The sequence below is a fragment of the Anopheles ziemanni genome, chromosome 2 (genome assembly GCF_943734765.1).
Source record: "Anopheles ziemanni chromosome 2, idAnoZiCoDA_A2_x.2, whole genome shotgun sequence".
NCBI lineage: Eukaryota > Metazoa > Arthropoda > Insecta > Diptera > Culicidae > Anopheles > Anopheles ziemanni.
Window position 1 is genome coordinate 36,333,586 of NC_080705.1, and position 26,703 is coordinate 36,360,288.

Genomic DNA, 26,703 nt, shown 5'->3' on the forward strand with positions numbered 1-26,703 from the left:
TATCGCGTGATGCCATCTTTCCTTGTCTCACTGATGGCTGGATTGAGACCCTTGGGATCCTTTGTTTGCTCGGAATGCAGTTGATCCTTTCTTTCGAGAATGTTTCTGGCTTAGTTCGAGATTTTTATGTTTTCTTTTTGTATTTTGCCTACGTAGCAAAGCATCATCTCGTTGCAAAGGACTGCTTCAAAGTTCGGTACACTATTTTGAGTGGCAGTCGCCAAAACACCAAGGACAGCTACACTAAGGTACCGATTTCAAATAGGAACCTTCTGTCTAATCCTAGCAAATAACTAAAATACGTCGACCGACGAAGCCTGGAGCGCCCTAAATGTACTACTCACTAAAGAAAAAAAAAACCGGAGATCCACATCAACTTTGAAGGGAGGCTCTAAAACTTTATTGCCCCCGGTCGGGGTGCTCTTTTTCTGTCGTTTTAATTTTGAAATCAAAGACCCGCATGCCATGCCGCTGGGAGGCCATACCGTGTACCGACCGGAGTATTGTCATGACGCATCATCATTCGAGCGAAAGTAGTTACGCCTATATACGCCGCCTCATCCCTCCCATTTCATAGGAAAAGAAGGAAACCGAAGTGGACAACAGCTCGACACGGAGGGACCGATGCCCTTGGGCAGGGCATTTGGTTATAGTCGTGTATTTTTTTTTTTTTTTAATGTTTTGCTCCCCTTTTGTGTATGCCAACCGACGCTGATTAAATATGTCAGATTGAAGTTGACATTTTTTCCTACTTCACCATTGGCTCACCGGACAGGTTTGGTTCCATTTTCCTAGGTCCCATTTAACCGTTCAAAGGCCGTCTCCCTCATCACCGTTGTGCGTGAGGGTAGAGGACAAAGGAAAGACAGGCGAGGAGGGAAGGACGGGGAAAACGCCCCGAGTTAGTAAGGAAAAGTGACAAGGGATTTTACTTTTACGATCGACCAAGCGAGCAATAAAAGACGAATAAGAAAAACAAGAGACAAAAACCTCACAACTGTCCCCCCGGTGTTCATTCGTAATGACACTTCTGTTGGATGCCTTAATCTTCTTCTTTTCACGCCACCCTGTTTTCATTTGAGCGCGGTGAAAAGCGACGTAAAATGAGTTTATATCAATTGCCAGCGAGCCCGTAATGTCCCTTTTAGCACGAGCCGTCCGGCCCAAAACAAAAAAATTAACGGATCAGTCTTCGGTTTGGTCAGCTGTTGTGCAGTTTAAAATAATCAACTAATGCGCTTTTGAAGGCGAGTCGTTCCATTTCGGCGTTTTATTTGCGGCCGTCTGGAGGCGTTGGTAGACGACGGGCTTTAGGGTACAATTAAAATCTCGTTTCGTTCTCGGTGGAAAATTAAAACACTTTACGATTTACTCCCATTTATGGCTCGCTCTAGCAGTAAAATGACTGATAAAGTGAATGATTTGTTTTTTATTGCAAGGTCAAAGTAAATGTCAAACTTTTAAAATGGGAAAAAGTTGCAGAACATGAACATACCGAAAGGGATGGATTTGGAGAGTGTAAAATGTGCCTCAACGAACGGTTTACTTCACATCGTTTCATCACATGCAATGCGTAGATAAATCTTCTTCTAACCAGACATGAACGAATTAAAGCTCTACTCGCTGCCGAAGCAATGTGGGTTGATTCGCAGAACGGTCTTTTCTGCCTTTCCACCCTTCTCTCTCTCTCTCTCTCGCACTGTTGTAACACCGTGTGAGTAATTATCGGATAGAACCCACCCACAGAGACGGCTACATTTTCATCGAGCAGACCATCACCTCGAGAGGGGCAAGGTGCAACGAGCTAGAAAATAAGAATAATAATGGCAACAGTAGCTAATCACACCACGCAATGCACCGTGATGGCCGCCACGGTGGCTTCCGGGTTCCTAGGTTCCGGCGGGCGAATCCTCCCAGCCGGTTGCCAAGCTGGAACGTGGAGGCGTTGTAGAAAAGGTTCCCTAATTAGCTCCGATCACGATACGGGTCGATGGATTTTTCGCAAACGAGGAGCTGTTGTTGAGGGGTTGTGGCAAAACGGGGTAGGGTATGCACGCCAATTTTCTATTGCAATGGGCGAACAAAGTGTGTATCTTTCACGCAGGAGGGAAAATCCGTTGATAAAGAGAAGCTTCTTTTTCCCTTTCCATTTGCAATGTCGATTTAACACCGGTGGATACCGAGAAAGGCTTTAATTATTTATTTCTGTCACGTGACGAGGTTGGAGAGTGAACTTGGAAAGTGTGAAAAGGTTTTAAGGAACCGTTAAGTACGCCTGGACGCAATCACATTCGTGTGCAATTGATTCCGTAACGACTCGCAAACACTTAAGGCTGCACGTAGTTGAACGTTAATTTCTAATTACAACGATGATAAACATCCCACGACGGAGAGAAGTGCTTAACGAAACAATTTGCGTTTCGTTTGGATTGATTTCTTAATCACCCCAAGTGGGCTGTAAAGAGATTAAACGGTGGCTGTAAAGCAGTTGAAAATTAATCACATTGGGTTTGTAACGGCAGAGCCACTTTGCACCATGCATCGTCTCACCTCACGAAGAGAAAGTCTTTGGACATTTGGACCCACTACGACGAAGGAGGTCCGGAGGAAGAAAGTTAGTTTCATAAATTGATTTCTCCAAGCTGGTGCTCGAGACACGCACCCTTCTACCAAAACCGGATAGTCACACACTTCAACACACATACACACTCGTGGTTGACACGTGGCCCTCGGAACCGTCCGACGACAGCACGTTGCAGCTTTGCACCGGACGAAGCGAGAAGATTTGCTGCCAACGGGGAGCGACTAACGAAATTAGAAGCATGAATTATGCAACCGTCCATGGGGCTCACCCCCGTCTTGACGCTACCGAGCCCCGGGGTGGGTGGACTGTTCGGAACGTGTGCCTCTGTTAGGGTGGTTTCGGTTTTTGGCACGACGTTGGCCACCGCAAGCCGCAGTAGAACCATGCTACACGCACACACAGCTGTTCAGTCGACCAGTGTCAGTGTTTAGTGGTGACGACAGATTAAATTTCGCTGCAATTAGTATCTCGCCGAGAGGGTTGGGTTCCGCAGTGGACAGCTTTTAGCAGTCCACTGGGGCTGTTGCGTTGCGTTGGCCGCTGGAATTGTTTGTTCGAAAGCGGGCGATTTACAACACACTTCAAAATTTGGCTTCAGATCAAGCTTGTACCGGTGGTGCATAGCAAAGAAATAGGAAGTAAAAGAGAACTAAATTTAATGAAGAAATATACAATTTACTTCCAAAAGCTAAACTATCGAGAAAATCGTAGGTAGGCTATCTTTCAACTTTAAATAGTTTGTCACACACGTCAACACACTAAACAGTCAACTTGTCCGAAATAATGATTCTGTGATAATAAGTGATTCTCTACTGTCATTTGCATAATAAAACATGTTAACCCGAATTTTCTCGTCAACCCAAGAAGGAAACGGGTAAGGAGAAACCTCAAAAGGTCAACTGAAATCCATTCCTTCCGATTGCAGAAAAATGGTGACGGATGATCAATGGATGATTCATTTTTCCATGCTGCTAAGAAATTAGCATAAAATTGGCACACCCTGTCGAAAGCAGTCGTTTGCTATAAAAAAATATAAACCGTTACACACTGTCAAACACATGCCCCTGTTGGGATTGATATGGGTGTAATGGCAAGAAAATGTATGAACAAATTCCTCTCATTTTTCTAATTTTTTACGTCTTATGAAATGTTCCATAGATAACCGATACAACTTGGCTATATGCATTTATTCACTTTAATGTATATGATCCTTTTCGTTGATTAGAAAAAACTGAAATTCAAAAAATTGAAGTACCATTTCAGTAAGTTGGTAGAGTTTAGGAGAAACTGTTGACGTTTCAATACTGTCATATCGTCATCTAACAAAATAGCTCACTTTGCCACAGTAATAGAAAGCTGAAGGGAAAATAATAATAACCCATCGATCCCATCGGAGCGGATATCCTTGGAAGGAGTAAACAATTCGAAGCTTCAATGTCAACCATCGGGCGAGCGATTGCTCGTCGATCAAATCGGATTGTCATCGTGGCACTTCTTTTCCATTTGCAGCTCTAGTCAATCATTCACACACAAAGATGCCCGGCACGGGATTGCAGTCAGTTTGATTGCGGCCACCGTTCGATGCACACGAACCGGTACCATTTGGCGCGTGCTCCTTTCCCTAAGACCACCCACACCCCCGCGAAAGTGGGCGAAACATAGTCCGACCGGAAAGCATAGTTTCAACCCCGAACGCCCTGCTCGAACACTGAAAGTGATTGATGGTCTTGGCGATGTCAATTGAAATGGTCGTCCGGAGTGTCGCCAGTGGCCAGCTGGCGGGCTGGAACTTTGGGAATGCCGCAGCGGACGGATTGGACGATATGTCAGTGGGAACCGATCCATCAAAGGCTTGGCGGTGTTGGCTTTTCCTTCTGTGGGATGGTTTCTTGATAGGTAGTTTTTCTTGCTCGTACTACTGCTCGGTTAAATGTCCTTGTGGTGAAAGTGTCACTCGCTCGTGGTGGTGATTGACCCCGTTAGGATGGGGGAGGGCTAACCTTTCGCCTGATCAACCCCCGTTGCATTCCGTTGCCCTGAGGCCCTTTAATGTGGCTGGTAGAATGTCGCCTGGGTGGACAGTTTTTTTATTGACCTGCAGACAAGCGCCCTCGATGCAGTGCATCAGAAAACGACTTTGGTTTTTTCATCGTTTGATCGTAAATATCAAAGATTTGGTGAAAGTTAACGACGTTGCCCTGCTTTATCCAGAAGGTTAGTCCATTTTATGGTTCATGTTGAGTCAAATATCGAAACGATAAAGTCACTTTGACAGACGATGAAACTGTTTTCTAGTGCTTGAGTAAGAAGCACAATTTTATACCGTATGTCTGCCGAAATAATATGCAACCATACATGGTTCCTCGTTAAGGCTCAAACTCATCCCAATGGAATGGAAGTTCTATTGATTTGCAAATAGGTAAACAAACACAAAAAAACACCATGTACAAACAAACAAACGAACGTTGATCATGCGACCTTTTGGGAGAAAGCATTTGAGCAGTAATAAATTAGGAGATAATTGGATAATTATCGTAAAACATACAGCCAGTGATCCATGCAGAAGGTATCCAGGGAAGAAGCCCTTCGAAGGAACAACAAATAACCGGTTGCCGTTCGTTCCCCGAAAGCTTTGCATCCAAATTGTCAGCCGAAAGCAGCCGGGTATTCGTTTTGAAGAAATTTATAAAGCAATAATGTAGAACTCGTTGTATGTGGCCATGTAATAAAACTTAGCCCCGGACTTTCACTCGGTAAGCCAGAGCGTCTGGGGCCCCGAACCGTTCAGCCAACGACTTTCGGGCTGACCGAAAGCACGACAACACTGACAACACATTCACCCAACATACGCTGTCAGTCCAGCGTGGCGTGTACCACGACTTGCCGTTACAAGAGTGCCATTCTCTTGTGCCAACAAACATGCCACCTTCTTTTACATCCCTCGGTCCCGACGGTTGTGAACAGTTTCTTGAGGAAACGTTCGGACACCATGGCAAGTTGTTCGTGGGCCGAAAAGTGCTCCGAACGCACGACCGACGGCAACGAATTTATGTGTTGAATTACTGTCCATTCTTGGGCGATTATTTATCAAACGATATCCCTCCGACGTGTGTTGGTGTATGTGCACGTGGACGGTCGTGTCGTCTTTCGCCGGAATCGTTTGTCCATTTGTTGGTCGATATTTTTAGACGGCACAAGATAAAATCATCACGCAACTCGAACGAACGCCACGGATACAGCGGTTGCCATCCTAAAGGATGCGCACATGGCCGAAGTGGGCTTAACGTGGGGGGCTTTAGTGATAGATGGGAGCCTCGTGTACGTTGGAGAGGAAGCAGCGTCGGATATTTGTTCCGGGCGACGCACTCGGGGCAGGTTGAAGGCTGTCATTAATCAATTTGAGAAATTGTGCGTCTACTCGAAAGGCGACTTGCTGCTCAATCGGAGATAAGGTCGCGGAAACGTAGCTGCGTAGCGTGCGCTGGTTTTAAAGATGATAGGATATTTTAATTTTGTTTAATCAATAAAGCAACACACAATTGAGTTTAATTAAAAACATTCATTCTTAAAAAGCATAAAAGAACAAAACCCGTATCCCTAAAAACGACGTACCATTGAAACTTTCATGCCGAGCGCCTGTTAATCGAGAAAACAGAAATCGCAAGTACCACATTTAATTCGATGGTCCCTCCATTAGTTTTGATTGAGGCGAAAATGGTGGAATCGGCAGGAGTGTGCCGAGGAGGTAGGGAGCTGCTGAAATTCCCACTCTTACTACGCTTTGTTTAATGTGTAAATTGATAGCCAAGAATTAGTTTCGCGAGCGCAACGCGCGCCGACGCTCGTTATTAATGATTCACCCGGAAAGTGGTCCGAATGTTGACGTTGGAAGCGATGCTGCTGAAAGTGACGTCAGTTTTTGGGAAGCGTTGGTTCGCTTCGGTTCGCTGTGCTTTTCGGTAGTTGCCGTGGAAATGATATTCTCTTCTCTTCGGACGAGATAATGAAGGCGGGTGCCGGCGCTTTCCTGTCGATAAATCAGATGAGCTGATGATAAACATGGGTGCTTCAGCTGATTATCATTACCACGGAGTTCGGTTCAATCACATCTTTACACGGAGAACGCGGAGAGACAGTTCAACGGCATCCCGATGGAGGCGCCTGGTGTTTTATACAATTTTACTGTTTTTCCGACATATTTTTCTATTACAGAGCTAAATCTGATTTTATATTTTATTTGAACTTTAAATGACTTGTGGTTGGATGATACTCTTCCTTTTTTTAAATAATTTACCAGAGAATTTTGTAACTAAACGAAGACATTTCGAAGGTTTTTCGATGGTAGTGCATGGTGCTTTGTACAATTTTGCAAAGCTTTTAAAATGTTTTTGTCCGTATCTGAAATAAAGGAAGAATTTGCTAGATCCTTTAAACTTTACGCGTTTTGCTTCAACAAAACTAACCGTCAGCTCTACATCATCGCTCTACACAAGCCGCTCGCTCTGTCTACCAAGTTATCTCCGTTTACACTCGTCTCGCAACTATTTCCATGTGCTTCCAAGCGCTCCACTTCCCCGTGTTCTGAAAAACACACGTCATCCCGAGCATGCCCCAACCTGTCACCCTAGACTTTGACAGGCGACCCGACGTGCATGCAAAATGCGGCCCGTGCCCATGCAATTACATTATCATTGGTGCGGGCCCGTGCGACACGACACAGCATTGTTTGGTTATATATTTAGCCGCGTCGCCCGGTCGCATGTCTTCCTGGAAATGTTACGCTCCATACGGATCGGCTTTCGTGGAGGCATTGGACGTGAAGGGGTCTCTACTGTTGTTCTTGTACGGGCCACTGGTTCGAGTCGAATGGTTCTATCATAGCGACGATCGTTATGGTGCAGCATGAGAAGTTCCACCAGCCGATGCACATGGAACGGTTACGCTGGTTGATTGGAAAACTTAACAAACTGCAGAAGTTCCTCCAACGGTGCGCCACCGTACACACACAATTGAGTTTCGTTGTTGAAATCATCACATTTTGCCACACAGATTCTATCGTTCGCATGGAGTGGTTCATAGAAATTTACCAGTCTGAAATTTCACCCAACACGTAACATCTGACTCGAGATCAAAGCGCATGTACTTACATTTCCCTGGTGTCAGAAGGGAAAAAAAGAAACAGCAAACCTATCGGTTGTCGACAAGCGTGTCCTCGTTAGTCTGGGTTTTCTTTATCGCTGCTAACTGCCGCTAGCAACAACACCACCACACCAAACCGGTGTACCCATACACCTGTTTTATCGATACTATCGGTGAAGGTTGCTACCAGACTGCACCGTGGCATGGATGTTACTCGACGGAGTGCCAACAACTGCCTGGGTAACTGAAGTTTTCTGTGTCAGAAGTGAATTGCTCTGAAGGTAAAGAAGTACCTAAATTCCTTCCCCCAAATCAGGTGAATTTAGTTCGCCCTCGAGAGTGTACGATATTGGGGGAAATTGGAGCGAAAAATCATGCTAGCAACCATCTCTCCGATCTTCTCCGGGTGTTTAGAACGTGTTGGAAATAGCGGCAGTTATTTTAACGCTTGTTTGGAAATCGGGTTTGTTTCGTTTTACTTTATCAAAACCCCGGATGGTTTTAATGGGACTAGTGTCCCTTTCGTGCTTTCATAAGTGCTCTCGGGGACGCGCTTCACCGACTGACTTTGGACCGTGACCGTGAGGCGAATTCATAAACAATTTCCTTCACGCTGTGCGCTTTACGCATAAACGGCTCAAGTATTAATTTCGCCCTTCACAACTCGGGGAGAAGTTGGGTGCCTTTCGGTGAGCGCTCGCTGTTCCTTCGGTGATGTAACAAATGGTATTTATTTAGGGTTGTCTCCCAGTTTGCGCAAAGCGCACGTCATACTCGTCTGTTTATTTGTTCTGGTCTCCACTAAGCGGTGCGTTTTCCTATGGCCCTGCCTTGCCGCGCTTCAACGACCGTAAAACTTTCGGTAGAATTTGTCAATTATAGATTCGAGCTCGATAAAACGCCGCGCTACTTAACGATGGCATCGCAATTAGCCCGTTGTTGTTGGACATTAAGACAGTGGTTAAACTTTGCAGTTTTATTGACTCGATAGACACACAATTGTGCCCGGTCCGTTTCTGATTGCATTCAGTTGATAACCTTCACTAACATCATTTATAGAGGAAAGCTGGCGATAACATTTTCGATTGAACTGAATTCTCATTACAATAAAAGTTGTTTCTAATTTCCTAAACATTCCCTCTTTGGTAACATTTTGAAAGAGAGCTATTCGAATGTTTCTCAATTGTAGCCCATGAAAATGCATTGAAGCTACAGAACAAACTTTGCTTAAAAATTTTTAACATTGAAAAAAAAAGTTTATTTGATCTATATAGAACGATGGAAACGCCTGGTATTTTAAGAGAAAAAAAATAAACTTTCTAAGACAAATACTTTTTGGATTCAAAATTAAGTTGAGTGTGTCACTTTTAGTGAAGTGAAAAATGTTTTTAGATACGGAATTCCAATAGTAATATTTCTGTTATACAGTGATTGAACGATGGAGACGCATGGTGTTTCATTAAAAATATGTTTCACGAAACATTCTTGACAAACCTCTCTCAGGTTGTTTAATGGTTTAAGACGGTGGATTAAATTTTGTAATATACAAAGTTACAACACCTTAAAAGAACAAAGATCGATGTACCCGTTCAGCGAGTGGCTCTTACTTGCTTTTTTTGTTTATGAATTTTGCAAAATTTATTACTTCTATACTCTTACTTCACAAAGCACGCTAAAGAAACAAAAACTAGGGACACAATAGTCGAACTTTTCCCATTAGCTCCTGTCTCTGCTAAAGCTTGGACACTTCTCAAGTGAGAAAATATCAGCTTTGTTGTTGACCAAAAGCATCAAAACACCAATGGAAAACTTTGGCACAAAGAAGCCACCATCCACTTTTTTTCGCCATTTTCCCTTCATGGTGACGGTTTCTTTTCCGTGCGCTATTCTTAAAAAAAAAGAAAATACTTTTAAACCCGTCTGTCAGCTCGAAAACAGTGAGTCTTTATTTTCCTTTATTCTAGTTACCGTGTCGTTTGTTCTCTCATTTCCATCCGTTTGCTCTGGACTATTTGTTCTACTGTACTCGTTTACTCGTGTCGATAGATTGATTGATTATATTTGATTAATTACTGTTCGTTTAGGGGTAAACGCATTCTCCAAAAGTATAGTACAGTTTAGCCGTTTGCGTTTGAAAATTTAACCTATGTACTTGTTTGATCACTTGAATGTTTTCGTTTTTCTTGTCCAGTTCTAGCGATGTTCATTACGATATTCATAGTAATTACTGACCGTTCGTTCTATGGTTAGCCAGTTCTGGATGTGTTTTAGGTTTCGTTTTGATTTTACTTCTACTTCATTCCATTTCATTTCACTTCTCTCGATGGGTTAGCTTTCAAGTTACTGATCGTTCTCGTAGCGGAGCCTAGACCGTAGCGGTTCTTTTTTCGTCTATCTTATATCCCATCAAATGCCTTATTATATCCGACATATTTACGATCTTTTTTTTCTACCCCTACATATTTTAGTTTTGATGCTTCATGTCGTTGTCGCGCCGTAATTCCTTGCGGAAACCATCCTAACGGCGGTGATACAATGACATGCGAAAGCAAAAGCAAGTCCATCGTTATCGCAGCGGGTTTAAGAAGGATTATCCAAGGTTTTCGAACAATCAATCAAGATTTTCGTTCCTCCCATCAACCGCTGCATCTTGGTTCAACGAGATGGGCTTGGTTGAGTGCTGGCTACACGTGGAATAAAAAAAACTAAGGTTCCGTGAAAACATCGCCCTAAAGTTAAGAAGCACCGTGATAAAAGATCCGCGAGAATAATTACCAACGACAGCACAAAACACTCGCTCTGTGCTTCTACTGCTGCATTTTAAAAAGCATCGTTAGCCCGGAAGGAAAGCTGCTGCGAGCCCGGAAGCAGAAGTGCGGCCTCAATTATTGACAGTCATTAATAACCCCCAAAGCTTTGGCGCCGACCGACGGCAAAAACCAACCACGCGTTCACCTTCAGCCGCGGAGTAATGTTTTCTCGTGGATGATAAATTGAATTCATGAATTACAATCTCATCCACCGGTCCGCGGGGACAGCATAATTTATTGATTTCGATTCGACAGCGACATTCTGCTCTCGTTATCGCGCCCTCTCGCACCGACTGGAGCGGTTGTGATAATGCTCGCCGGGAAGTGGTGATCGCATTAATAGCAAAAAATATTCACGATCGAACCGTGCGTCCTGCCGCGCGCAGAAGTGTAGTTTTGAAATAGGTTCAAACGATCGGAAATAAATTCCCATGATAATTGCTTCCACACTTTTCGCTCGCTATCGAGCACACGGGACAGGAAAGTGCTGGTGGTGGAGGCATAGTTTTTCTTTTTTGTCAGCCATATTGATAATGTTTACCATGCATTAGATAACCCTTTTTATTGTGGGCTGGAAATGTAAACGATTTCTCCCAACGATTTCTGGGAAAGGTTCTTATTTGATTTATGTAGTTCGTTTGTGAAACGGAGGAAGAGATAACCAAACTCTAATTCCATTCGATTCATCCAGAATGTTGAAGACTATCTTTTACGTCAAATAGAGAACCTTGAAAGGAGCGTACTGGTCCAACATAAACTCAAAATATCATTGGACAATAAAATTCCTGAGAAAAAACGATGTTCGTGCAGTATATCTTAGGAATATTGATGGTACCTCTGCTCTTTTAATTGCCGATCTAACATTCGTTTCTGCTCTTATCGATCCGGTTGGAAAATGAAAAATAACTCCTGACCCTCTACCGTGAATGGGAATGGAGATTGCAAAAGATTTACGATGGAAAATACTTTCGAATGAATAGTACTTTTCCACAGCAACCCGTTTGGTCTGGTACCAGAAGAAGGGTGTACATATTATTTCCCCATCTCGGTTTGGTTGCGGTGGGAAATGTGAATCGATCAACAATGCCAACCGGAGCTGAACGAACTGGATATTATTTTTCGATTGCCGTCCAATCGCACCATTATGATCCTACCGAATCGGTGCTAAGTGATCCCGTGATAATCGCTCAATTTCAATCCGGATAGTTTTTCCAGCCCCGTGTCCCGTCCGGTGGAGTGTGTGGTTTGGGCGATGGTGATGCGAAATATGAAATCGGTGATGAAATCTTTAAGCCACGATTAAATTCAATTTGCCATGTTACACCACACAGTGTCCCGCGTGTCCCTTAATGGGCCGTCAAACTGACCATGTCACCGGTGGTGCTGGTGGAGTGGTGTGACGGTTGATGGGCATCGAAAAACAACCCGACCAGCCGGATGACTGTCACATGCACACATACGCAGCCCCCGAATGCTGGCCGGGGATAAAGGCTGGCGGAATAGAAATTTCATAAATAAATTTGCATAATTTATTCGAGCCCGGTGTCGAGCCGACCTACGGGCGTACAATCACTTGCTAATGATATGCGAAGCATATGTGTTTGTGGATGTGTGTGTGTGTGTGTGTGTGTGTGTGTGTGTGTGTGTGTGTGTGTGTGTGTGTGTGTCTTCACTCGACTCGAGCTCAAAAGGATGTCCGCCCGAAACGGCACCCGACCTGGAATGCATCCGGAAAACGGCGGCTGCTCAGCGCTCGGTGCTTGAGCTTAATTTATTCACTTTCGGTCAAAACCGGGGGCGGTCTGACAGGCTCGTTTGATTTCGTTTCACCGCGCCACGCCGATTCCGTGTGTTTATTAATTCGATTTCGAATTAACGAATGAGAGCGTGAACTGAGCGTACCGGCAACACCGCTTTGCACCGCCGTATTTGTCTGATTATTCTCCGTGCCATTCTCTGGGGGAGGGCCGAGGGAATTAATAATCGATTTTCCCGGTCGGCGATGCTCGCTTCTCTGCGCGCTGCAATGCGGCTGCACTTTCCGATTGAGTGTGTGTGAGAGAGAAAGAAACCGCTGGTGGCCGAAGACAAAAGGCAAGGGGCTACCTGATTCGAGTGAGGTCAGGCCGACAGGTGAAAAGTGGCAGAAAACACATACATGCGGTTCGATTTCCTTCCGATCGTTTCCCCTTTCCTGGGGGAGGGGTTGCGGAATCGCCGGTCATCCGATCCGATACCGGAGATACTGCACGTTTCATTTCGGAAGTGCTCGAGTTCCGATAAACCCCTCCCCCTTCCCCCGCCCACTCCTCGCCGATCGAAATAGTAGTTCTTACGGCCGGTTTGTTCTGGATGTCTTCCGGAGTGCTAATTAAAGATGCTAATTTGAAGGAGGCCACGTACACGCCCGAGGAAAATGAGGTCATACAGATGAAACGACCTATTGTAGGTTTATGTGACCGGCTGGGGGCCTTCATCTGAGTTCAAATAAACCGTGTTTAAAATAAAATACCTAACATAGAATACAACAATTCAAGTTGTCAACTAAATTTGTCTTCCGCGAGCCGGCTCCCTTTCTGTTACTGAATAAAACTTGAGCCAAAGAAAACCCAAGCTGTACGCAAATGCTAACATAATGGAACATCAAAGTGCTCCCCAGAGAAGGCACGAAAGCGAATCGAGAAAAAATCCGTAAAAAAACCCTCCACGACTTCTCAACCGAATTGCCTTACGAATGCCACACGTTGCTCACCTTTCGGTGGTGATTTTTCACGTCCGTTGTATTCGATCCACGTATCATTTCAATATCACTCTGAGCCTGTCCCATCCCTGTCTCCCTGCCGGAATTCCCTCTGCGTCATATGAGCACCGGAAAATATACAAAAAAAAAAAACACACGTACAAACCCTCGCCCGGTTACCCGAAGGACGTGTTCACCTCTAAAAGTGCCAGAAGTATTATTTTTCCTTCCTCCTCGAGTTCACCTTGAAAGGGGGCTGCTGGTGACGGCGGGCGCTCCAGGAAGCTCGGGAGTGGGCTGACGATTGTGTTCATGAAAAAAAACGAACAAACGACGGAGCGAATCGTGCCTTCATTCGAAGTCCTTTTTCACTCTCTCTTATGTGTTTTTTTCGTTTTTCATTCCTTATCATTCCTAGTCCTCATGACTCTCGCTCTTTGTCCCTCTCTCACTCGCATATTTTTATGCATTGTCTATCTTTTTCACGACATTGTCGGAAAAAAGGAAAACCACTCGCGAGCCTAAGAAAAACACGTTCACCGAAAAATTCCCACCAGATCGAAAAGCTCGATTAATTTCCCACGACGTTGAAAAGCTTCCTCCGGAGGCTCGAGTGCGCCTGCGCGTCACAAAGCATACCTCGTGCAATTCTTCACCCCCCCTCCCCTCCCCCCTCCCTCACCAGCCTCGTTTTCCTTATCTTTCCTTCCCTTTTGCCACCGAAAAGCCCACTACCTTCCCTGTAAATTGTTAAAACGGTGTTCTCCTCGAAAATAGGCACAAGATGTGATTTCGAGGTGTTTGATATGCTTCCTGATGCGCGCCAAAAGCGCAGGCTTTGAGGCAACCTCGGGACGGGAAAGGGGCTCCATCGTGCTCGGTATCTTTTTATTTATTTACATTTTTCCCATGCGCCTACCTGCCCCCTTGTTTACATATCCCTCCGCAATCGGGTTCGGGCTTGGAGGTACACCTGCCACATCGTAATCGAATCGCCTAATGGTGATCATCTTTTTATGATCCACTCGTCTTCATTCAGCAGTGCAGCGGCCCGCATTTGGCCACCGGCCAGCGCACGAACCGTCGATTCGTGGTACGTGTTGAAATGGTACCGGTGGAAATTAATATAAAACGGCCGTGTCGTCGCGAGCAACAAATCGAATGTTTTGGGCATTCATTTTTAAAGCGGCTCCGGAAACACGCCACTTGAACGATTGCCTATTCGCCATGGGTTTAGTTTGGACTTCGGAAGCAAGGGGGATTGCAAGAAATCAGAAACATTATAGGACAAGATTTTTGGCAACATGTATTTGATTAAACCTGAGTTTCAACTCAAAAAATCTCCATTAATTGCACGCCATAATTGACCGTGCGTGCGTGCGTGCGTGCGGGGTTCGGGTGGACCACCCCGGGTGTCATTATGTAGCGTCAACTGCTCGGCACTAAAACCAGAAGACTGTTTGTGGCTTATCGTTAAACCACCATCGATTGTTCCGCTCGCAGAAACTCCGCTGGTGGCATGCGAGCGCTTGGTGTGAATAACCGGTCGCGTGGAAAACGGTCGCGCACGCGATCGTACATGCGTTAATTTTCCCTCAGCGCTCCGCGACTGATACTTTTAAGATGACGGGCGTGGTACCCTCTGTCGGGGAGCTTTTTTTGTAGTTATCCAATGTAAGGATGATTGAATTGAGACCGACGGATCCAATGGTATCATTAGCAAAAAGTATCCCAACGCTTGAGGAAAAACATTCACGCACATTCGCCATTTTTCATCCAGCCATGTCACTGCTGAGAGAAAAATGCTGCACGATTACAGCAGCAACAATTGATTGTTTCTATTCCCACAAGGGTTAAAGAATGGAATGTGACAGACGAAAAAATAAATTTCCCACTTTATTTGTCCAGCCGGCAAAAACACCCAAAAGTAATCATTTCACAGCGACTAACATATATCGTTGGACAATCTAAGTTGTGCTGCTTGGAAATGGTCTATGTTCATTTCCTTTGAACTTCTTCTTGAAGGATAGTTTTTCTTGACAAACGCCCGCAAGTTCACATGCGACACTTTCAGTTGATTGGCGCGAGAAACAATTTTCTCGCCATGTGCGAGTCGAAAGAAAAGTGACCTCCAACGAACGAGGGAAGGATATTCCATCGTGACGGGCGTACGACCAACCTCTCCGAACTAATCCTCCTGCTGCGAAGAACGCTATCTTCCGTATTCTCAAGGGACCAATGAATGTACGAGCGCCCGATTTCCGGACGCGCGGTCGGCGGAAGCACACAAAGACACGAGAGCGAAACAGTCTCCACAATAAATCTCCATAATTTTATGTCAAACGTTTAATGCTGGTCCATTTAATTTGTCCCAAAAAGGCGCCCAACCGGGCTGCGGTTTGCTGCGGCTGCAAAAGTTTTGTCACCAATAGTAACAGACGGATGTTGCCGTTCGCCCAACAGGGCTTGCACGGCCCCGGCACTTATGGGAGTCCGTCGGGGATTTTCGGTGGGGTTTTCTCCGCTTTCCATCGTTTGTCTTTTTTATTTTTGTCGTGAACGGTATTTGGCCACAGCTGACGCGTCCTCCGTTTTTGCTACACAGCATGCGATCGACCTCGATGGTGCTTTGGAGAGGCGCTCATTCTTGGAAATCACTTACATCCTCTCGGTGAGCCTTTTATTTAAGTTTGGTGGTTATTTTTTCTTGGCATCACCCGCCACGCGTGAAACTGGCTCTCATCGATGGAGGAAAACGTGTACATTCCCTCACGAAAAGGCTGCGTTTGGTTTCGAAGGAAATAAACGTACCGTTTGCAAGACTGGGAGGAAACCGGAACTGGCTGACCAGGTGGCTTAATTAGTCTGGCAAACAACAATTCGCATTCGTTACGCTCCATTTTTTTTTCGAACCGCAAATCGTGAAACGTTGATTTATTGTTTATCTTCACGCTGCTGCCGAATTTTCCGAACTCATTCCGGCCACGTTCGTTGCGTTGCGAGACTTTTGTATACATGCGTGTGTGTGTGCGTGTGTGTACGTGTTTTAATTTTCGGCACCAAACGAGAAATCACAATTTGTTCAAGCATATTTCAGAACATGCAACTTTATGATGGCGATGGTTGAATTTTCAAAACGGACTTTTTTTAATTCGTGGCGATATTATTGTCAGTCCTTAGGGCGAAAATAAAACGTTTGGTATTCTACTATTACTATCCTTTCATTGATTTTCACAAAAATAGCATTAAATGTTTAAGCTAACCGGTTAAAATCAACGGAATAAATCCTTTTTGAGCGGGCACTAATTAATACGAGCGAAAACTGAAAGCGCGGCGTGGCAGCTACCATCAATATTGTCATCCAATTACCAACTGTTCCGAACCCCTTGTTAGAGGATGAATGGTTGTGCTGTGGAAGTAGGATAGCATAAGAACACAACAGATACCAAACAAACTTAATAAGAACCACTTTCGGATGAAAAATGGCCATTCGGCGCCAAACCCTGAGTATTTCCACGAGAGCGAAAAGTAATGATTGTCGATAAATTACCGTGGCGTAGGAATGGGGGCTGGTTGGATTGTTTTATGCTACTTTCATTCTACCTATTTTTCCCCCACAATCTATCTTGATCCCCTTATCTTACACATTAACAGATTTTGCAAGCGCAAAAGCGCGCTGGCGGAAGTGTTTGCGCCATGTTTTAAAGCGAGCTGTGAAACCAAATCAGCGTTCAAACGGTCTCGTAAACTCCTGATGAGATACTAAACTCCGCACATTCTGTTAACGAGCCGTAGGCGGCTTGAAGGAAAACATAAAGGTTTATCCAATCGGTAAATAAAAATACCGATGACTGAAGAAACGTTTAGCAAACATACACACCCCTCGAAGAATGTGAACAAGTTATATTATTATCGTAAAGAAAGCGGCGATCAAAACTGTTTGAAGTAATTTTATCGATACTTTGCTCGTTGATTACTTTCGCGAAGGTCGGCTCGAGGAAAAAATACGATCGATACGCTGCAAACGATGGATGATAAATACAACCTAGCGCACTCAGCAAACATAGTTTATGCATTATGCTGCTCTAATACCCAAATGCGATTCCACGAAACGCCCCCATCCGTAGCGTTGGGGCGTGTGGGAATAAACCAGCACCACCATTACCACCATCAACACCACCACCAGCACACACACACACACACAATTGACGAGTGATCGACCATTGATTGGAATCAAATCGGCTGATTGGGCCCTGAAACTTCCCGGAGCGAGCGCGAGAAGCCTGGAAAGCCTGGTTCCCGACTGCGCGCGAAACGATTTGTCAATATTGATCATTTGAACGGATGCTCCACAATGCTCCCCGGCGAGGGACGAGCGGAAAGGGGAGAAGGGAAAAGCTGCATCGCTGTGTGTGACATTGACGTCAGAGTGGCGCACGATTTCTGGCCTCAGACGTTCCTCATCATCAGCATAAATGACAAGATAAGCGCCATCGAGCGAGCCCACGATGGATTCTTTGTTCATATTTTTGGTCCTTACTCGCAATCTCGTTATGAAATGTTGTCACAAAAATTGTAATCAGCGATCGTGCAATTGTTCGTTTCGGATCGATACATTTCGGAACGACTGTGTTGGTTTCATATTTATTTCGAAATACGTCAGTGCAGAAAATGACTGACTTCTCCCCATCCAGAGGGTTGAAAATATTCAATATTTTATTACTTTGCTACATCGTTCGCTTCTTTGCCACCTTCATCAGTTTCCCTAGTTTTCCATCGGTTTGTGGTTTTTTTTTTCACTCTTTTTACTACCATTCGTGTTGTGTTTGTTAAACGCTTTACCGCTTTACTGCATTAATATTAAGCAACTAAATAGTAAAGGGATTCATTTTGAAACCAAACAAAAACATTCAAAATCACAAAAACCCACCAATATTAATCCATTTGGCAACATTTTGAATTGGCAGTCGGATTTGATAGTGAAAGTTTAGTAGTGAGAGAGCTTTGGCACACTCCACGCTAAGTACTAATGCGTTCCGTTTTGCTTTCCATCGCGTCCGACCCCGGCAGGGAAATGCGGCCAACTCGTCGGAGACATCGATGGCCACGCAACCGGGCGGCTCGGTGACGTCGAGGGCCGCCTCGGAGAGCCGATCGGGACCACCGGGATCCAGCAGTGGCAGCGTCCCGATCCACCAGAATCCTACCGCAACCGGGGCCAAATTCCGACACGGACTGCTGCAGCTGATGATCCACACGATCGACCCGCTGCACGATGGTAAGTGCTGTGCGTTAGTGTCTTCGTGTCGCTTCGTACCCACCCGTACACACACACACACACACACATGCCAGCACACACGGACCCACGAATCAATCGCATCGATCCATTCCCAACATCCTTTCCCTGACGAGAAGAACATTCCTTTGTAAAAATTCCCCGACGGACCGAAAACACATCCCTACAAAGAGGATGGGAATAATTGGAAACGGATTTTCCGTGGATACACTTACATAACTACACACAACACTAACTCAGACACAATGACGAGAGGAGTTATAGTTAGGTGTATGGTTCAATTCGTTACCGTTACCTGCGTTTTGTTTGTCCCACCGAAGGATAATAGTCGTTTTCCTTCGGTCGCTTCCGTTCCAGCTTTTCACGCCAAACCGTTCCTAGTTCTCAATGCACTTTCCATTTACGTTTTTTCTTGTTTCATTTATATCAAGTCATGTTCACACATACACCCACACACACTGTGGTACAGGTTGATGATTTTAAGTGCATCCCATTACTGCACACACCTATGTTTGTGTTGCTTTTTCTGTTCGGCGTGTCCTGTTCGTGTGTTGATGTTTCCTCCGTTTTTTTTGGGTTTCCCAACCCAACCACGGAAAAGCTTCGTTAATGTTGTTTTCCTTTCGTATGCTTTTAGATTGTGTTCATTTACGTCCCACTCTTACTCACACGCACACAAACACACCATCGTCTCTCACGCGTTGCAAACCATTTTCATTACGAGCCCACGGCTGGGCGTGTAAATTCGTCTGAGGTTTTATTTTTCTGTTTACCCGCCCTTCCCCAAAATCATTAATAATCTTCTCGTCATACGTTTGCCGAACCGACCGCGCACAGGCGTAAAAACAAAATCCAAATGGAAAAACAAAAATGGAAAGGAAAAACTCATCCCTCCCACATACATACATCACTGACAATGCGAACCGGCAACGAAGCATACGGGAAGCTTGCGGGTGCGCGATTTATGCGAAACGGGAAAAATGTCCATCCCGCCCGCTAGCTAACGTCTGCTTCGCGTGCTCCGGACCGGGTTTTTGGAGTTGCGGTTGGTTTTCGGGTGCGTGGATTGTTTGGGGTTGCACATGCAACGAAGGGAAAAGCGAAGGTCGGCCACCGACCGGCCGGCCGATCCAATCCACGGCCCACACACGAACGAACCGCAGGTCCAGATCGGTCATAGTTTAAGTACATTTGAAGATTAATATGTTTGCCATTTATGATTAAATGGAGTAGAAAGTTGTTGCGGTTTGCGTTGATTGTTAGACGTCTCGTAGTGTGTCGTTAATCATTTCGATTGGCATAGCGAATGCAAGCTACACAAAAAAGGAAAAGAAAGTAACAAAAAAAAAAGAAGGAGCAAATCTATGCTCAGTGTGAGAGAGAAATGTATGCAAAGAGTCGGGATAGGCGGACGCGATGTGAAACGCAACGAAAACATAGTAGCAGTAACTGTCGAAAGTAAAAGAATAATGAACTTCATGTCATAAATCATGCTACACTTCTTCTGCTGTCGGCAAATTATCCACGATTATTCGACCTTGACTTCTAATAGTAAAGTTTTCGGTTATTATGCTTCGTTACATTATTGGTGCGAATAGCGTACATGGAATGTGTTGTTACGTTGTGCTTCTTCACGTGCCTACTGTACATAAGCATTTGATTGTTGTGCAACTGATGAGTTCTTAACCTTTTTTTAAACTTTGGTTACAAGTGTCGGATCGTCATTGTTGATTCGCTTTCGAGAATATTCAAGTTCATAGGAAAGTTAAACACGTCGTTCCACAATACTTCCCGTTCATGCGTTGCCATTTAATTTGCATTCCGTCCGGATGCACCGTAAGCCGATCGAGTTAATGTTTAATCAACAAAACCCACGCACCAGCCTTCACAAAGCCCCGCTCCCTCGGGTGCTTAAATGGTTCAATCGACATCGTCTCGTATTTTTTTTTTTAACGGCCGGCATAATGGGAACACCAAAAATTGATATTTCATATCGTTATACTTTCGCGTTGCATAATGAATGCTTACCACAGGTCAATTTGCCGGCCGGTGAGGTCATGAATCTGCCTCGGATGCGACAGATTTCGGTCCTGGCGGTGCCCACGTGCCCAGAACATTACGATTCTTCGGCCCCTCCTTGCCTTTCCGCTGACTCATTGAGCCGATTACGTTTGCGCCCGGCAAACATAGGTTCAGCCGGTTGAAGCAAGGGGTGTGAAGGGACTGGCCAATCAAGGGTGGCAATGAAAAATTCAGCACTTGCCATGTCAGCCATCAATTAATCTTTCGCGCAACGGCTACTGATGGTGCTGGTGTGCTCGTTTCCAATTACCATTTTTTTCTCCCGTGTGTCGTTTTGGTTTCTCGTTTCCCTTTGGTAACTGGGAATCGTTACTGGCGCCGAACAATAGGGCCATTTTGGAAAATTGTATTTGTCATGATTGACCACTTTAGTTTTCGGTCGATCGATAGCACGCGAACGATGTTTGGCAAAAGGGATTATTTGTTGACTTTGTGACAGCTTCAGAACAGCTTTCTTTTTTCGACCAAGCGTTTTGGATAAAGCGTGTCATTTTCATAAGCGATGCGTTACATTTTGTGTTTGCCCACCAGTTTTACTTTCCCGGATGGTGCAGTCACTCAAAGTGGAATTTAAGATACTGTGCCTTTCTGAACGCCCAGGAAGGAAGAGACCGATAAAGTACTTAAAGCAAACACATGCAAGCTCCCGCTCAACCAGGCGCCTCCTGAAGCATTCCAGATACGCCGCGTGCAGTTGGCGTCGCATTTTAGATGAGAATATCCCCAGTAAAAAGCAGGCTGGCGCAAGAAGAGCAAAAAAGCTGCTCAAAATCGTCCTGAAGCGATGGAAACTGAGATGAATGAGGAAGCGCCACCCATTACACACCATATCGTGTGTTATGGTTATGAGTGCAAAAATCCATTCTACCAGCCACCACGTGCTTGAGAGGAAACTACATCCGCCTCCTCCACGTCCGGGTAGGAAAAGCGTCAGCTGCTTCTGGTATTCGCTTCTGACGAACGGCGAATGCACGTCATGGTGTCGTTTGAGGCGGTTGAAGGATGTGCATGAAATTGGTGTCCCGAGTTCTGGTCGTGTGAAGCAAACCATGGAAGAATCCGTCCGCCAGATGACGGTTTAGATGACAATTTTAAACTTCATGCGCTTAACGTTTGGTGGATTTCGAAATTTTCCAGATTGCTCCAAGCGTGCACATAGAAGACAGGATTTTAATAGTCTTAAAGTATCTTTTATGGCAAAAGTGAACAACAGCTGCGGATGAATATTTTCCAAATTCTTTTCAGTGGGAAAAGATGTAATTTTTTTGAGCCATGGCATCGTCTGCTGTTATGCTGGATGTCCTGCAATGGATGTCGGTAGAGCAGCGGATCGTGTACCAGACTATGATACTAATATTCAAACTCCTGAGGGGCTTGTTACCGGGGTACTTTGGAGAAAGAGTAGTTAGAGGTTCTGACGTTCACCGGTACAACACTCGAAGGGCTCATGATCCTAGAACGTCAAACTTTTCGACAGTATTTGCTAGAAATTCTTTGTTTTGTAAAGGTATACAATGGTATAACAGCATGCCTAGAGAGATTGCCGAGGCTGCAAACGTTCGCGAGTTCAAGCGCTTGTGTGCCGTGTACGTTAAGCAGGTTGTTAAGTAGAACCCAGTAGAATGTGTAATGTCTCGTAGATGTGTATTGTGAAAATTTAATGTTTGTAAGCATTGCACTTGTCATCACGATCTCACAGATGATGATGATGAGATTTTTGTTTTGCAAATTTAAATGTAAATAAAAAAAAAAATGGAACAACATATCTTTGAGACACGCGCGCGTAAAAGTGGAAATTTGAAGTTGATCTTTCTGTAGGAACTGTATCAGTCGCTCTTGTGCAATCACGTGGCAGGCGCCTCGAATTCATCCATTAGATGATTTTTTCGACGTGACCAACTGTTTCACGGATAAGGTTTGCTTAATTTGCCAATCCTGGAAAGTGGTAACTCCCCTCCATATGTTGGACAAGGGAGATACCGGCTACACGAATAGGATAGAGCATTTTTTGGCCGTGCACTCCGGAGAGCGGTTCCACGACTCCTGTCTTATGGAAGCTGTGCTAACCGCTGTACGCAAGGAAAAGAGAGCTGACTGGTCTTTTTCGTGAAGGGTCACTTTGATCCCACCACTTCGTGATTTGCTTTAAAGTTTGAAACAAATATCTTTTGATAACTCCGCCATTCTCAAACCTGTGTTGGGGTAAGAGGTGGGACTCATCATCATCATCATCATCATCATCACTCTACGTACCAAAAATGCCATTTGAAAACTAATGCAACATGCAAGTTCTTCTGGTGGCAGATAATTGAAATACTAAAACGAAACAATCGTCACGAGCAGTCGTGTGCAATGGATTATTTTCACAAAATGATGCTTCGCTCATTTTATTCAGTTTCCATAGACATCCTCGCTGTGCGAGATCCATCAATAAAGAATGACTTTATTTACCAAACATCACGTCGCCGCTGAGTACCATCTCTACCACGGCAGACTACGGCCAGTGCAACAAATGGTGCTCGTATCTTTTATTCATTTGGCTGAATATAAATGGTTCAATTTATGCTGTGCTCTGCTCACAGTCTGTGTATTTGCGTTGGCCACGGTTCAAACCGTACAATAGTTGTGGTTTCGGAATGTGGACCGCGAGTGTAAACGTGATCATGGAGTTCATGTGCCATCCCTTCGCGAAACTCATATAGGATGAATTAAAATGTAAAAACTAGCCCTCTCCATACAAGAGTAACTTTCAAAACGGAAACTAGCATGACATATGACCCGTTAGCAGCGAGCGTATTACATTGCTGAAAACTTTCAACCCGCGTAGTTAGACAACATGTCGTATGATGTTTGATTTTTGTTCGTAACGCCACTACCCTTGAGGACCTGGCAGGAAAAAATTATCACCGTTCCTTGGCAACGCTTCGAATTGCGATGCCGATGACCGGGTCGAGCATTGTGGACATTATATGCTCACCGTGGTTCCGGTAATTGCATCAGAGGAAACTTTTCGGCACTAATTGCACCTGTGACTGACAATGCAGGTCACGTTTCTCCGATGGTGAACTCGGTGAAACATTTTGACGGTGGACCATATCCGGCACGGTTATTATGCACGGAAGCCATACATTATTTCTCCATTTTGGTAAACTAATTTGTAACTACTAGTTAGTGAAACTAATTTTTATTCATTAAATAATGAAATGAACAAAGTTCAAAAATATTCTTCTTTTATTCTGTAGGGAGCTTGTTCGATGTTTAGTAATTTATTCTTTTTGTGAAGGTCAAATAATCGTTCGTAGGATGTTCATGTTGTGTTGTAAACAAGTTGTAACTGTGAATAATTTCAATGTTTTACATGGTGTTGTTTTCAAATGTTTGTTCACAAGATATGTTAGATGAAAAGTTGATGATCCTTAAAATTCAAGTACAAAACGCCATAAAGTAAAAATCCATGTTTAATGTAATCAATGTAACAGCAAAAAACAAACAATTGCGCCGCTAGAAGCAGAAAAGTAGAACAATCATGCAAAATTTTACTCGTTAAGTTTTGCCGAATTCAATCGTTGTTGTGTCGCTCTGTTTCACTCGCTCCTCCGTGCCATCTATTTCTCTCTCACCACAAATAAACATCCTACCTCTACCTCTATCTTCGCTCGAACGCTCGCTCGCTCGCTCTCTCTATCTCTCTCTGTCTACCGCCTCAACTAATCAGCTCACCGTGTCATGTCAAAATTTGTTCCAGAAATTTAATACATAATTGGCAAATTCCATACTAACTTTACGTAATAACATAATAAAAGATCCCGTTCCAGGTAAAGTCGATGAAAAGGCGACCCAGCTGCACGCGATCGCGTCGCTCAAGGTGCTGCTGGACGCCACCAAGCCGCAACGGGGCGCTGCGACCTCGTCGGCGGCGAACCATGTTAAAATTAATCTAAAAGAAACCACCTTAGCTAGCGATCGTCCAAATGGAAATATAGATACAACAATTGATTCGGTAAGTGTGTCGACCTGTAGCGGGTTGTTTTACTTTTATTATTACATTTTCCCCCCCACCAACACCGGAGCATCGGCGAAGGAAATACGATCGTAGTGTCAATAAAGCGTCCCTAAGCCTTTGTAAGCCCTACCGTTTACAAGCGGTTAACAAGCAATCAACCGTTTAATGGACCAAGCTGAGAGCATGAGAAAAAAAAGCGGAATTTCCCTCCAGCCAGAGACCACCGACGGTCCAGTTGTCCAGCTGGTTTCCAGGCAATCCTTTCCGAATCCGATCATGTTGGTCCATGTGTAGAAAATAAACGTGCACTGTGCATCCAGTGCCACCCTCCATTCACAAAAGGACTCGCACGTCATACAGACTGAAGCGACGTCGGGCAAACGTCATCGTGCAGCATTCGTACTCGTAGCATAGTTGGTAGACCTGGTTGGCAACATAAAAGCGGAGAAAAACAACACTTCCTCACCGGGAAGTCGGTCGTACCCGCCTGGAACTCGATTAGTCCTGGGGCCAATTTCAATTTCATCCATGCTGGGAATGCACCGTACGCTCGCGTTTTCGCTCCAGCTTCTCGCTCCGTGCTCCGGCGTGACGGCCAAAAACCCAAAACCCACGCCAACTCCGGTGGAAAGTGGAAATTCCATCTATTTATAGTCCCCGGCGTAAACCGCAACCGGGCGTTCCTCCGACATCGGTATGCAAATAGTCAAGCGACGTGGAGCAACGTAACGGTTTCCCGCTTGGTTCCACGCTGCCTCTAGACCCGGAATGGGGACGCTTTTGATTGACAACTATCTGACGACTTGTGGCTTCGGAGCCTACCCAGTCTGTGCGCCGCTCGATGGTAACCGTTTTGCCGTTTTCCACCAAGAAAGCGCTGGGCGGGAGGGAGGCAGGGCGAGTACCCCAACGGCAACTGTTGCCATTCGACCGTTGGCTGATGAATATTGCATGCAGCGTTTTCGTGAAAAACGTGCGAGCTAGAAATTGAAACCCATTTCTGCCATTTACCATGTTGCTGGCATGCCGAGCAGGTGCTGGGAAAATCGTTCCCTCTCCCCCCAACGCTCCGGCCATCTAATACATGGTACTGCTCGAGATGGATAAACTGAGTCCAATTTTGAATAAATGTTTGCACAAAGCCGATTAGAGCGAGAAGCGCATTCGAACGAGAACCGACAGTCGGTTAGGTCGATTGAAAAACTTCGATCTGTGAGCTTCCTTATTGAAGGAAATGTTCCCATACGCCTCGTGCCGACCTTAGACACGATCGATTTCAATATGAAACATCGCCAATTCAGCCAGTTTTTCTTCTCACTTGGTTCGGACGAACTTATTGTGTTCCTTTCCTTGGGGTTACTATTTGGCAAGTGAAGGTGCAAGCTTAGAAACGATAACGATTGAATAATTTCTCAATCGGCTGCTCCTTGTTGGTGTGTGGATAATGCAACATATCTGAAAGTTTCAATAGAACAAAATTGGATTTAAAGATACTTCCACCACAAAAGTTTCTAAATTTAATCGCCAACAACTATCGTCGACATAATCCATTATTTATCACCACAAGTATCGAAACTTATCGAAAACTATGCCGTTTCTCTTAGCAAGACCCACCCCAAGTGGATGAAAAATTGCACACCCAAACAGTATAAATTATGTTGTGAAAGAATTTCGCATCACGCTGGCCAGCCGTTCCCGGGTTTTCCCAGTGTGGAGCGCAACTCATGCAAGTATAATCGGCAAGTGTTTTAGAATCAATTTCAACTTGTCAACGTTCTCGTTTGCATCGAGCCTGTTCGGACGAGCAGAATGGAAGCGAGGAGTGCATTTTCTGCCAGGTTTCTCGCCACCACGTGTTTGGCCCGTGGCCACCAGCTGGAAAAGCTGAAAGTTATTGACATCATGCAGAAACATAGTTTTTATCAGATTTTTTTTCTCCTTTTCTTTTAGGAAAATCCTTCCGAAAATGTCGATCCGACAGTATTCTATTTCGATTCAGTCGCCATAGCGCCATCGCTTCGGAGTAAAGAACTCTTCTGTGGTTTGCTT

The 26,703-nt window shown here is 44.8% G+C and overlaps 1 protein-coding gene across 1 annotated transcript in view; it reads left to right on the forward strand.

Annotated features, from left to right (window-relative positions):
* Window positions 1–26,703, forward strand: part of LOC131293494 (sodium/potassium/calcium exchanger Nckx30C) — a 61,527-nt gene that overhangs the window by 30,794 nt on the left and 4,030 nt on the right. The window contains exons 3-4 of the mRNA XM_058321571.1: window positions 18,344–18,551; window positions 24,467–24,651. Coding sequence (XP_058177554.1) covers window positions 18,344–18,551; window positions 24,467–24,651 — 393 coding nt within the window. The remainder of the gene's footprint in view (window positions 1–18,343; window positions 18,552–24,466; window positions 24,652–26,703) is intronic.